The following is a 12,877-nucleotide window of genomic DNA, read 5'->3' on the forward strand; positions in this document are numbered from 1 at the left end:
TTCTGTCTTTGAAGTAAGAGAAAATTTACAGCCTTTTCAGCCTTTTTTAAAATAGAATATTTTCCCTAGAGGCATCAGATGGCAAAGGGCAGATTTGTGGTACGTAAGGGAGGACTGAAAAGAGACTAATTTTTTTTTTTTTGTGAGTGGTTTTTTCTTTGTTTTAGATTGTCGGTTTTTTAGTTGGTTTTTTTTTGTTTGTTTGGTTGGTTTTTTTTGGGGGGGGTACTTTTTTGGGAGATTAATGATATCAGCCTTAATGACAAGGTTTTTTTTTCGCAGAATGCCAGCCACATGCACACAATCTTACAGATTCCAAAAGGAGACTGTTTTTTTTAAGCCTAAAACCATACAGTTGCATGTAGGATGATACCTAATTCCCTGCAATGGAAACATAGTCCAAAACTTGCAGATAATTTTTAAATGTAATGATCATGAGAAAGTAGAAAATCCTGGGCTGTTTAGCAAAATTATCAATCCATCTTAACTTGACCCATCAGAGCTAAAGGTGATATGAAATGGTCTGTTCAACCATGTAAAGTAGTTAAACTATACCAACTTTATCTGTATTTGACTACACAGCTGGTGTTAGGGTGCCATTTGTGGCTAGTGCAGAATTACTTATTTATGGTACCCACAGCATCCTCCATTGCAGCTGATATTAATTACTATTAGCAAGGAGTATGATTGTGGAGTGTAAGCAAGAGAGGAAGTCTGTTGAGTTAGTCTTTAGTCAAAGTATTAATAGCATTGGTTTCATGAATGCTGTAATATTTATGACTTGGTGATACAAGTTGCAAACTTTTCTAGAAGAGAAAAAAAACCACAGCAATATCTCCTTCTTTTAGAACACAAATACATAAATTTTAATCTGAGAAAAATACAAAATGAAACCATGTACAAGTTATGTACAAACCCTTTTTACAGGACGATATATTTTTCACTGGATATTACATATGACAAAGTCAGGTAGATCATTTCTGAGCACCAGCATTTGTTCTCTCTCACCAACCCATGATGTTAAAAGTAAAGTGATGAAGTCATACTCCTTTTTCTTGATGAACTTTTAAGTTAAGATGCTAGCTGGTTCTCAGTGTACCCCCTCACCATCTCCACTTCCAAACTATAACTAATGGAGACATGTGAAACAATCAGAAGATATTGTATATATGTATTTGCATGTGTGTGTTTTTTCCAAAGGAAGAAAGTGGTTTCATCAGTTTTGAACCTACAGAAATGAGAAAGTCAAAGTAATATATTTTTTTCCTTTTTTTTTTCTTTTTTTTTTTCTTTTTTTCTTGCCAGAGGTTAGAGTATTTGCATTGGCTAAGCATGTGTGTCCCAAGCTATAGGACCATGGCAGAAGCAGAAATTTTTTAACTGCTTGAGATAACTTCTGCTGACGTTCTTATTTGGTTCCTACTAGTTATCATCCAGTCAACAAAATGCTTGTATGCCACACTTTTTTGTTTCTGAAAAATCTATGGGTTTTATTACATTTATTGAACTGCCTATATGCTGTGTTCTGGGTTCTTTGCTTTTTTTACTTTATAGAGATCTCCTCTAAAATGCATTGACTGAAGCAGTAAGAAACCTTGTCTCAACATCATAAAGGTTCTAATTAGATGCAGCATTACTGTTTAGCTTCCTAAGTTAGATATTGCTCTAAATTAGAACCAAAGTAATAAAAGAAATACCTTATATTTTATATTTTCTTCATTTTCCCTACCCCTTCTCCTTTTGGCAGTCACCAGTGCCACACCACTGGGCAGAGCAGATACCTCAGAGCCACAGTCCTCCCTTCTGGCTCCAGTGGCATTTACCTGGTGTACAGAGTGCTGCTCAGAGGCTGCACAGCCTCAGCGTGGCTGCATGCTCTGGAGCAAAGGGGACCAGTGCAGAATAGATACATTGCTGACAGAAATATAGCTCTGATAAATGCTGGCACAGACTTATCCAGACTAAAGGCCCACACACCGTCCTGGGCAGTGACTACAGCAGAAGAGCCACTACACTCCTTTCATTATTTCAGATGGGGCTGTAACCCATACCCACTACTATTGCTCAGCATGAAAATACTATAAATGGAATATCAGGAGACCTGGTGTGCATATATAGTGGCTTTAAAAATATTTCCTTTAAGCCTGTGATTATTCAAGAACCTTTAGAATTAAAAAAAAAAAATTAAAATTAAAAAAGTGCTTGTTTGCATGTTGGGGATTTCGGTGTTTCAGATGCCACAGAAAGGAAAAAACCAGAAGGCTTATAAAGAGTTCTCCTTTTCTCTGATTTTTTTATGTATTTGCCATTGACTTTGACAGATATTCCCAGGCTAATCCACTGCAACACTGGGAACAGATTTGTGTTTTCACTTTGTCCCGTTCATCGCCTTTCACACTCTTGGTTACTTTGTTTAATCTCATTCAAAACTAGAAATGAAAGGTGAGACACACACTTCTTTTGGTGCTGAAGAAATTCACAATGATAACAGCTGTAAAAACAAGACACACACACGCACACACACACACACATTGACCTCAATATGTGTTCATTTCAAATACATTGGGATCCAGGAGCCCTTAGGAATCCACTTCTTAAAACCATTTAAGCACCTGCTCTGTGTTTCAGTTTGTGCCCATGTGAGTCAGCTAATCCAGGGCAGCTGTTAACAATTTTATGGATTGACCAGTGAATGGCCAAGCAGTGAAAACACAAATCATTAGCCATTTATAAATTATTGCTCTTTTTTTTGTCATATATGTTTATTCACCAGTTTATGCAACCAATTGTTGCAGTAGTTGTTAGCTGTGGTTTAGACACACACAGCCCCAGCAAAACCTGAATGAGAACACACTATTTTACTTTCTTCTTCTCCTTCTACTACATGAAGAATTCAAGAAATGCAAAATCTTCCTTTGCAGGCCAAAAATAGCCAACCTCACCCACTACCACCCAACAATGTATAATAAAAGTCTAAATGTTTTTGCAGTGTCTCCTGTACCTTGCTTTGCAAACTACATTTGTTCTGTCCTGCCTTTGGCTGAGGCCATTTAGTTCTTTTCATATCCAGTTGACCATGCCTGGCCGAGATCAAGAGGTTTGTACTTTCTGTCCTATGTATTCCCTGCTGTTGGGCCATGGATGCTGATTTGAAAGACAAGGTGTTAAAACGTCAGTGACAGTTTTAGAATGCTTTTAAAATGTACAAGGAAATGTTTTTATCTTGTTTTTCCCTATTAACAAATACATCATATACTTATTATTTTAGAAGGAACTACACAATCACATCAAGATGTTAAAATTTGCACTTAGACTATTCATATCTTCTTTACTTTATACCTTAACTTCTGCTGTGCTTGGCACTTGCCACCAAATCGATCAGAGGATAGTTTTATCCTTTCATCTTGGTGCTCATGGGCTTCAGGGGGCAAATTAAAACAATGGCCATGAAACAGAGAGAGCCAGCAGACTTTCTGACAGTGTGGGAGCAGACAGGTGCAGGGGTGTGAGGAGGGCCAGAAGCACAGCCCAGCTGCAGCAGTGAGAGAAGGCTCTGCAGGATAATCTCAGTGCATCTCTCATAAAACTAACCAGGATGGCTGGCTTTTGGTCAAACCAAGAGGAAACAGCAGGGAAAAATTCGTCCATATGCTACCCTGCAAGTCATATTTTCTTCTTTTTTGTGCCTTTCTTCACCCCAGCTCATGGAAAATAAAAATTATGTCAGCTTCTTGTGATGAATCTATCAAATACCTGCACACCCCTGTACATATGTGTGTGTCTGTACCCACATACACATCTGTGTGTACCCACATAGATATATATGTGTGTGTGCATGTGTGGACATGTATATATGCAAACACACACACACAGACACACTATTTATCCAACACATGAGTTACCAAGAAAACAGTCTATAGCCTGTATCAGTAGTGCATGCAATTAATGCAACAAAACCACCCACAAAAAGAAAGCCAAAAAAACCACCAAAAACCTGGAAATCCACCCCACCCCACTTTTTTTTTTTTTTTTTAAATATTTGCCTTCTGAGACAGGGGTAAAAGTCATTGATAAAAACCAAGAACTTATTTTTGTATCAGTCATCATGTGGTCTGTCAGCTGTCCCTTTCCCAGCCTTTTCCCAGCTTTGATATAACTTCATATATCCATTTATTGGTGCTGGCCTTATAATTTTTAATGGCTGAATATTGAAGATTCCAATTGGTTTTCTATCTGTTCCTCCATCTAATTTCCAGACATCAGTCCTGCATCTTTGATTATCAAAAATAGGAGTAAGAAAATATCACTGATTCTAGCTTTTCTGTAAATGGGAAATGTAGACCCATAACTCCACCTGTTTCTCTCTGTCTTGTTTGCTCTCTGTGGGTGTTTTTTTATCAACCATTGCATATGGTGCTCTCTGTGCCAGAAGAGCTCATGAGTGTGTTCAGGTCTTGTCCTTTATTTACAAACAATAGCACGGGATTTTGGGGTGTGACTGTTAAATTGGACAGAGACACACACAAACCTCAGCAATGTAGGGGTGCTGTATTTGATTATTTATTTTGTTTTACCCAGTGAATGTTCACTTCTGAAGGAAGGACACTCAGAAGTGACACTTTATATGATAAGGTATAAGTTAAAATGTTCTATGCCCCTATAATAAATACCAGTCTTCTCAGTATAAAGAAATAAAAATTCATATGCATTTGGTGAGGTTGAACACAAATTTCTACAATTCTCCTGTACTCAGGACCAGCTTTTTTCATTCTGGTTGTAATATGAATGCAGTTCATAAATGAAAAAGGAGCACTGACTTCAAAGAAAAGGCTTAACATGACCCAATGCAGAGACTGGATGTAAATTATAACGTGTCACTAGCTGAAGCAGCATATGTTGGAAGAACTCACTGGAATTTATCTTCTCTTTTGGGGACTGTGAAATGCATTAAACATGCACCTAAGTAATAATGAAAAACTGCTTGTATTGTTTTGTTACTCTGTAGGAGAGTGAAATATTTTAAACAATCCAATTTTACAGATACTGTATTAACAATTCTCATTATTGTCTTTAAATAGCTATTCTACAAAATGTAACAACAAAATAGTCACAGTCCAAGAAGTCACTCCAGAATAAAGCCTATTAGGTGTTAGTATGGTTATACTTGTACTGCAGCCAGTGGACAAACATTAAAGCTGAGATAGTTTGGCTTAAATGTTGGATTACATAGTGGACATCATTGTTTTCACAATAAATTCATCATCTGCTTTGTATTTGTTTGATTCACTGATATTTCTCTAATGATAAAAATACCACGGTATGTTTAATTGTGGTGTTTAACAATTCTGCAAAATTACAAAGCCTAAAGTTAACTTGCACAATGAAAATCTGCTTTTCCTGATGACTCTGGTTTTGTGGTTTTGGTTTTTGTTTCCCTACTATCACAGCCTTTCCTTTTTTTTTTTTTTTGTTTCCACACAATTGTGTCAGATGTTGCTTATTTGAGATAGAGAGAGTAACTAAATCATTTAGAACATAAATGCTTGGGTGGGTGGATACTGCAGCACAGATATGAAACATCACATTTTTGTCTGATGGCTATAAAGCTTGTTGGCAACTTTGTGAAACTGCTGACACAAAAGGCACCCATCAAAGGCCTTTTGCATGTTATCATAATAAATACATTCATCACTTTTATTATTTTTATTTGGTTTTTACTGTACTTTTGTGTGTGGTGTCCCAGCAAAGTAAAAATAAATAAAAGGAAAAAAAAAAAACAACAGAAAAACAACTGCTAAAATAAGATGTTGCTCATTGTAGGAATCAACTGAGGACAGCATGTTGTGAGATTGTAGAGCTGGAGCTAAACCAGTTTTTATCCCAATCTGAATTAACCAAAAGGAGATTCAGTGTGCCCTTTACCAGGGTATGAGCTTTTACTAAAGTGCAAGGATCTGGAGATAAATCTCTGTACATATCAGGAAGAATTTTTACCATCTCAGACCAATGAAAGGCCATCAGCACTTCTGAAGTAACAAAATGTGGTAAATTAGATGGTTTATAACTGATGCTTCCATGCACTATTTTATGCACTCTGGATTAAATCACTGTAATAATGGCAAAAGAAGAAGAATTGCCAAGCTTGCCTTCCTGAAATTAGCAACTGCTGATGGCTAATGGGAAGTGAAGTGCAATTGCCAGGTTTGCCGTTTCTAGCAGGGCCCTGTAAGTCCATGGCCCTTGCTGGGGTGGTGACATTCCCTGTGCCTGTGTCACATCGTGCTCCCGGGGCTGCCACCGTGAGAAGGGGCAGGGCACAGCAGGGGAGTTACTGCACCTTCACACAACTGGCAGCCAAGATGATCTATGTGTGTTAATAAAACAAAGACTATTTCTGAAGAATGTTACATGTACAAAAATATGACTTTCAACTCTGAAAATAAATAAGTTCAATTTATTAAGAGCTGGTGTCAATGCTGAACAAAATACACATCTTCTGATAAAGAAACATTTTGGTGAAGTGTAGGGTTTTTTTTCTTGGGTTTTTTTTTTTTTTTGATTTACTAAAATACAAGTTGGACCTTTTTTCTTTTTTGTAAATATATCATTTTTCTCCCATAATTACATATCCTTATAACTGTGACCATCATTCTCCTTTAAGCCAAAGACTGAGGGTTTGTTGGGTTTTTTTAAATTCTTAGGAGTCTGGCCACATATGCCATTTTTTTAAGGGAAAATACTTAACAATGAAAAAAAAAAGAAAAATATATTTTTTTTCTAATAAATAAAAATAATTTAAAATGCTAGAGGCTATACATGACTAGTTTTGATTATGTTCATTTATAAATGAAATAGTTCCCAAAATACGTGGAAGCAATATTAAAGGCAGACAAACAAAGATCTGTCTACTTTATTTTCCCATTAAGCGTGCCCTTCTTAACTTCTCCATCAGTGGTTCAGCAAGTAAGAGGAATAAATGTCACATCACCATTCATGAAGTTTGTCAGGCTTTATAAAAATAGTTCTGGCTTCGAAGGAGTCAACATTCATCTTCAACTTCTCGTATTGGTGGTATCAAGCTGCTTGTCGATTTGTATTGATTGATCTGATTGGCCATGTGAGTGCTCATGGGCTTGATTTGAATGTTTCTGGGATAGGCATTATCCGGCTCATCTGTAAACCATTTCTTTTCTGCTAAGGAGCAAAAAGGGTAGAGACAGAATAAGGAGGGAAAAATGAAAGTGTTAATTAGTGAAGCACACATACACAGAAACATCAGAAAAAAAAAAAAAAGAAAAAGGGAGCAGTCAGTAAAGTTTATAGAAAACAGAGATCAATAGAAGGTGACTTTGACCAATTACTAGCAGTACAGTGCATTAGATTAATACCTCTGAAAATACAGTTATGAAAGGAGGATGACGCTTGCAGATTTGATAATAGAAGCTAAAGAAAACTGCCAATATGTAGTTTGCTTGTTGGATGTAAGAGAGCTCTTTTCTTTTGCCCATGCTCAGGTGATTCATTTATTAAAAAAAAAAAAAAAAAGTCTAAACTAAGAAGCCAAGGAGAGCAGCTGGGATAAGGGTAATACAGAAAAGAGCATGTGAGTCTATGCACAGAGGAGCACCTAAAGAGGAGACTTCTCTGAACCATTTCAGCCTTGGGGTGGTGGCTACTGCTGGCCCAGAAAATCATGCAGGAGAACATAAAGAACTTTCTGCAGTTGGTGTTAGACTAAACAGGACTTGTATTCCTGCTGCCAGAGAGCAGCCTTGCTGCACAGGGTGGGCATTAAATCCCTACTCTGAAACACAGGTGCTGGGGCACTACTGAACTCTAGGGTTTAAATGGGGTGGGGAACACACCAGACACTGCAGGTGACTGTGGAAGGGGCTCCAGCTAATCCTGAATGGATCAGTCCAGATAGGTGACAGCAAAGGCAAAGGAAGTAAGGACTTAAAGGAAAATTAGAGAGGAAGCTCTTTCTTTTCTATCCTTGAGCAGTGCCTGTTTCCATGAACACAGGAGGAATTATTATGGTGCGGCTTTAAGGTGGGCTGGGAGCAATGTGGGAGGATGCTGAGAGGCTGCAGCATTGCAGCCCTTTCCCAGCTGTTCATCATTGTAACCACTATGTTGCACTGCTCCATTGCAAGTATGGACAAAAGCTTCTTAAAATTTACAAAAAAAAAAAAAATTCTTAAACCCTTTAGAGAGCATTTTCTGCTGTAATTTCTCAATGACAGCTATGTAACCTTACAAGATAACTTTATTCCAAGACTTGGGAACTCCTGATGCAGAGAGAGGCTAATGGCCATTAGGTGCACTTGTGCCTTGACAAGCATTTGTGAACAGAGTTCTGTCTCCATTCTTGTCCTCCTTCCCCAGATCCCAGAGGTGGGTGGGCAGAGCAGAGGACACTTATGGTTCTGGGCATTTCATTATTACATGGAAGGTTCAAAGTGTTCACACCAGAGCTGCTACTCTTACATGTATGCACTACTTTCCAGTCCAATGGGGAATCCAAAATGCTGCAGAAGCTTTAGTGCCTCACTTACATAATATAAACTGCTACTTTTCTAACCACTGAAATGCTGCAGTATCTGGAATCAACACAGGAGTGGAAATAATGCTAATTTTTTTAATAAATAAATAAATAATTTAAAATTAGCAAAGCAAAATTCACCTAGAAACCCAAGGACTGAGCACAAAAGCTCAGGAGGTAAAGGAGAGAAAATAAATTGAAAGGCTGAGAAAAATAGAGGAAAAATACCTGGACATAACTGCACAAAAATAAACAAAGACCTTTGGAGTTAAAGTCTTTCAAGAAGTAGCTTAATCCCCAGAATTACTGGACTTTTCAGTCAGTTTCATGAATAACAAATTAAACCGCTTTATGTGGACTTTTAGAACTTATAAGCCAAACCCCCACTCCCCATTGAAACCTTTGCTACCCATTCTTACACATTTTAAAAAAAATTAAATCAAACCCTGGAATTATATTACTTATTAATGGCTTATTGCTGAAAGGAAATGGAACTACTGTGTTGTTTTTCTTGTAATTTTCTAAAATGCTTTTCACTTGTGTTTAAAAATATCCCACTCATTTGTGACCAGACTAAATAATTCCCTGCCCCCTTAAAGGTGCCTGAGTCTGAACGATGTTTAATCTCCCATCTCCCTCTCTCTCACCTATTATAATTAAGTTCCCTTTGATTTGAACAGATTGGACGATAGGAATTCATAATGTTACATCCTGCACACTGAAGCTAACTGATTAAGTGCTTTAAATTATTCTTCCTGACAGAATGATAAAGTTACAATCTGTTCAGAGATGATCTACAGCTTGCCAGACTCCTACCGTTTCTTTCTACATTCATTTATCTTTTTGTCAAGCAGTTAAAAAAAAAAAAAGCCTCAATTCCATAGATCTTTTAAAGTAATCAGAACATCTGAATTATTAATGAGACTTTAAGGGAATGATTCCTGATGGCGGCCGGTTTAAGAAAGGTTGTAGGAAAAAGAAGTCTGGGAATGTGTACACATCAAAATAATTTCAGCTCCATTTAAAAAACCATTTAGTTCAAGTGTGACACATGAACCATTATGCATTTGTGGAAACCAATTTTATGTGATCTACGATTAAACTAACCTTTCAGAGAGGTGTAAAGTGTGATGGTTATCATGTTTTAAAAGCCTTGTGAGATCACACAAACAATTTCAAACTAACAGTTTTCTAATGGTTTGTGTTTAAAATGATTTTGAGGCAAGTTAAGCACCGTGAACTTTCATTGCTACCTTGGTTTTTTTAACACATGGTGCAAAACTTTCCTTACAAACAGAACTTGGTGCAAGTTAATTCAAGTTGTAGCAAGTAAGGGGAGGCTTATGTGAGTGCTAAGAATCAGAACTGTGTTGTGTTTCTCACCAGCCAGTGTAAAGCACTTCCAAATACCCTACTTTCCCTAAAATTTTCCAAATAAGCTATTTATTTATGTGTTAAATTTTAAATAGAACTCCTATATAGGGAGCTGTTCTTTAAAAAGACACCACCCAGTCTCCTTTTGCCTTTACCTGGCAAGTAATACATACAGAACATTAATAATAAATGCAGAAGCTAGTAGATTCTAATGTCTTTTGCTGTTTAGATTTCTTTTTGCCAGTGCTGAAACCTTGACCCAAGCATTATCATTTCCAGCATGCAATGCTTAGTTCCAGCTTTATACCTTTCCTGTTCCTCTCTGCTGTCAAAATTATCTTTGACCACATAACGATGAATCTCCTGTGCAAATTCATTGCCCTCTCTACTTACCTTTGAAATGTGAGCTTAACACTCCTGATCTTTACCCTTGGCCACTATGATATTCTGCTCCCAGTCACTAAATGTTCTTCTTGAAGCCCCTTCACAATTTTCAGTCTTTTATGCTATGCTTAAAGCCTGATTTTGGTATGTCTTCCAGAGTCCTACCACAGATTTTTATCTTCAATATTTACTTTTTCCTTTACATCAGTTCAGAAACCCCCTTTTTTAAAGTCTTTAAATATTGCTATATTCATCAAGTATTTTTAAGCTCTCTGTCATATTGAGTCTGTTTCTCTCCCTTTTGGAATATGCATATTGATCCTTACCAGAAATGTTTCTACATTATACTGACAACAGGCATAGTTTTTTACCTTATTTTTTAGGAGCTGCTAAACAAGTCCCTGATCTTCCTATGCTATTTGACAGGCTTCTTTTTGACAGCATCACCTGAGAGATGTTGGAACAGCTTAGTAACTGAATGTATTAGATGGCAGAAAACACTTACTCTCCTCTCAAACACCTATGTTTGTAATGTCCTATCAGCATCAGTGCATCCAGGAGGGTTCAAAAGGCTCAATGCTCTTATTACAAATAAATAAAAATTATTGGTTTTGTGTAACATTCTTCCCTGCAGCATAAAAAGAAATGATATAAATAACCAAAGTAAAAAGCTCAAAATACAGTTTTCTTCAAGTTGTATTGGATTGCAGCAATTCTCTCCAAGAGATTCATTGTACTGGTGCTTTAAAATTTCTATCATTAATTTTGGACTGAGTAGCAACTTAGAGCAAATGTCACTGTGAAACACCCTCTCTTCTAAGCAGAGGCAAAGAAAATACTACCCAAACATAACACAAAGGTTTTACTATATTTGTATTCTCACCATAATCCCAGGTTACCTTTCAACTGTTTAAAACATGCATTTTTTGTCTTCTGTGACACTTGCAGTTTCAAATTAGTTTGCATGTATGTGTTTGTGTGTCTCCTCCCTGCATGCAACCATTTTGTTTATAACTAAGCTGAAAATTCTTCCATGTAATTTGTTCCTGCATGAGAAAGAAAAGTATTGAAAGTTTCTCTACCCACCTGCTCAGAAATTCTTTGTTTGGCAGATGAATATTTTACATTTAGCAGGCAGTAAGAAATTTGCAGGGAAAGAGAGAATAAACTATTTTTTCTATGAAGAACTTTACTTTCCTCCAGGGCAACTCAAGTTTTGTGACAAAGATAATGTTCTGGACTTGTTCTTGATTTTTTATTTTTTAAACTACCAAAATTCTTAGTTTTGACAATGGGAATTTCACTGGAAAATGCCTGATTCTCTCTGTTTCGGTCAATAGGAACCCATGACAAGAACCTGCAGGTTTGCTAGACATGGTTTTGTGTCAACACTTAAGCTCACTAAGAATTTGGTTTCGCATGCTGAAACCATGCTGAGACTGATATAAATGGCAAGACCTTCATTTAAAAACCTAAAATGTCCTTCCTGACATTGGTGATAATTCTTCACTTTCAAAAACTAACCATTTTACTATGGTTCTCTGACTTGGGATAGAACAGGAGATTTCCTCTTACTTTTCAATATAAACACCAACATAAAGTTGATTTAAGTATTTCTCTACTTATAATGATCAACCTCCATTAGTATATCCATATCAGAAAACCTTCATCACTATAATAAAGTATTTGATCAATCTGACTATAGTCAGCAGTGGCAATTATACGCAATACTACTAAAAGTCAAAAGTTTTAGAATTCTAACTTTGGGATAGAGGACAGAGGTGGAGTAGACTCCAATGTAATTTGAAGAATTTAGATTTGATTTAGATTTATATTAAATATTCCTCTTCTGCTGCTCACAAAGTAGGCAAGTTACTTTGCTAATGTGCACTGTTTATGTCTTTTCTATTTGAGCTGCACTGTTATACAAATACTATTTTTTTGGATAAAGATCATTATGTAGCATGTGACAAGTGGCTTCATATTAACACCCTTCTTTCTCTGCTAAATGGAAAACAGATAAAACATTAATGGAAAAGCATTTTGGTGTCAAAGCCATTAACATTCTTCCAAAATGTGTAACTGCTCTCAACTATCTTCAATCAATTCTGCCAACATAAAAAGATGCTCATGTACATACATGGGGAATAGGAGAGTAGGGAGGGGAAGGTAGGAAAGAAATTGGAATGAGGAATGGGAAATTAAAGTAATGTCTGCACTACGATAGGCATCTTCATTGAGCAGGAACCTGGGTGTTTACAAAAGGACACGTGCAATTAGAAAGGCAAGCAGATGAGAGGAGAAAAAAACAAAACAGGGTTGAGAAACAGCAGCAGCAGCAGCAGCCAGTTTTACTTCTGGTTTGGTGGGAAAAAAAAGGCAAAAGAAAACCAACAAAACAATCAACCAAACAAACAAACCAATAACTGAATAAGGTTTGTAACTATTTTTTTTAATTTCACAAGTTTTCACAAGGACAAAGTTATAGAGGGAAACCCACAGCAGTTGCTAGGTCATGCAGAACCATTAATTTTCATACCTTGGCCCATTCTATTCATCCTTGTTGCACTTTAG

General features: G+C 36.7%; 1 protein-coding gene across 27 annotated transcripts in view; it reads right to left on the reverse strand.

Annotated features, from left to right (window-relative positions):
* Positions 1-839: 839 nt before the first annotated feature.
* Positions 840-12,877, reverse strand: part of KCNMA1 (potassium calcium-activated channel subfamily M alpha 1) — a 415,621-nt gene continuing 403,583 nt past the window's right edge. For 8 of the 27 annotated variants that reach the window (XM_066554103.1, XM_066554095.1, XM_066554112.1 and 5 more), the window contains 2 exons: positions 12,843-12,871; positions 840-7,194 (listed from right to left, as the gene is read on the reverse strand). In XM_066554103.1, the coding sequence (XP_066410200.1) occupies positions 7,040-7,194; positions 12,843-12,871 (184 nt within the window). In that variant the 3' untranslated portion in view covers positions 840-7,039. The remainder of the gene's footprint in view (positions 7,195-12,842; positions 12,872-12,877) is intronic. The other 19 variants (XM_066554111.1, XM_066554101.1, XM_066554114.1 and 16 more) reach the window with 3 other exon arrangements.

This window comes from Molothrus aeneus, chromosome 8 (genome assembly GCF_037042795.1).
Source record: "Molothrus aeneus isolate 106 chromosome 8, BPBGC_Maene_1.0, whole genome shotgun sequence".
NCBI lineage: Eukaryota > Metazoa > Chordata > Aves > Passeriformes > Icteridae > Molothrus > Molothrus aeneus.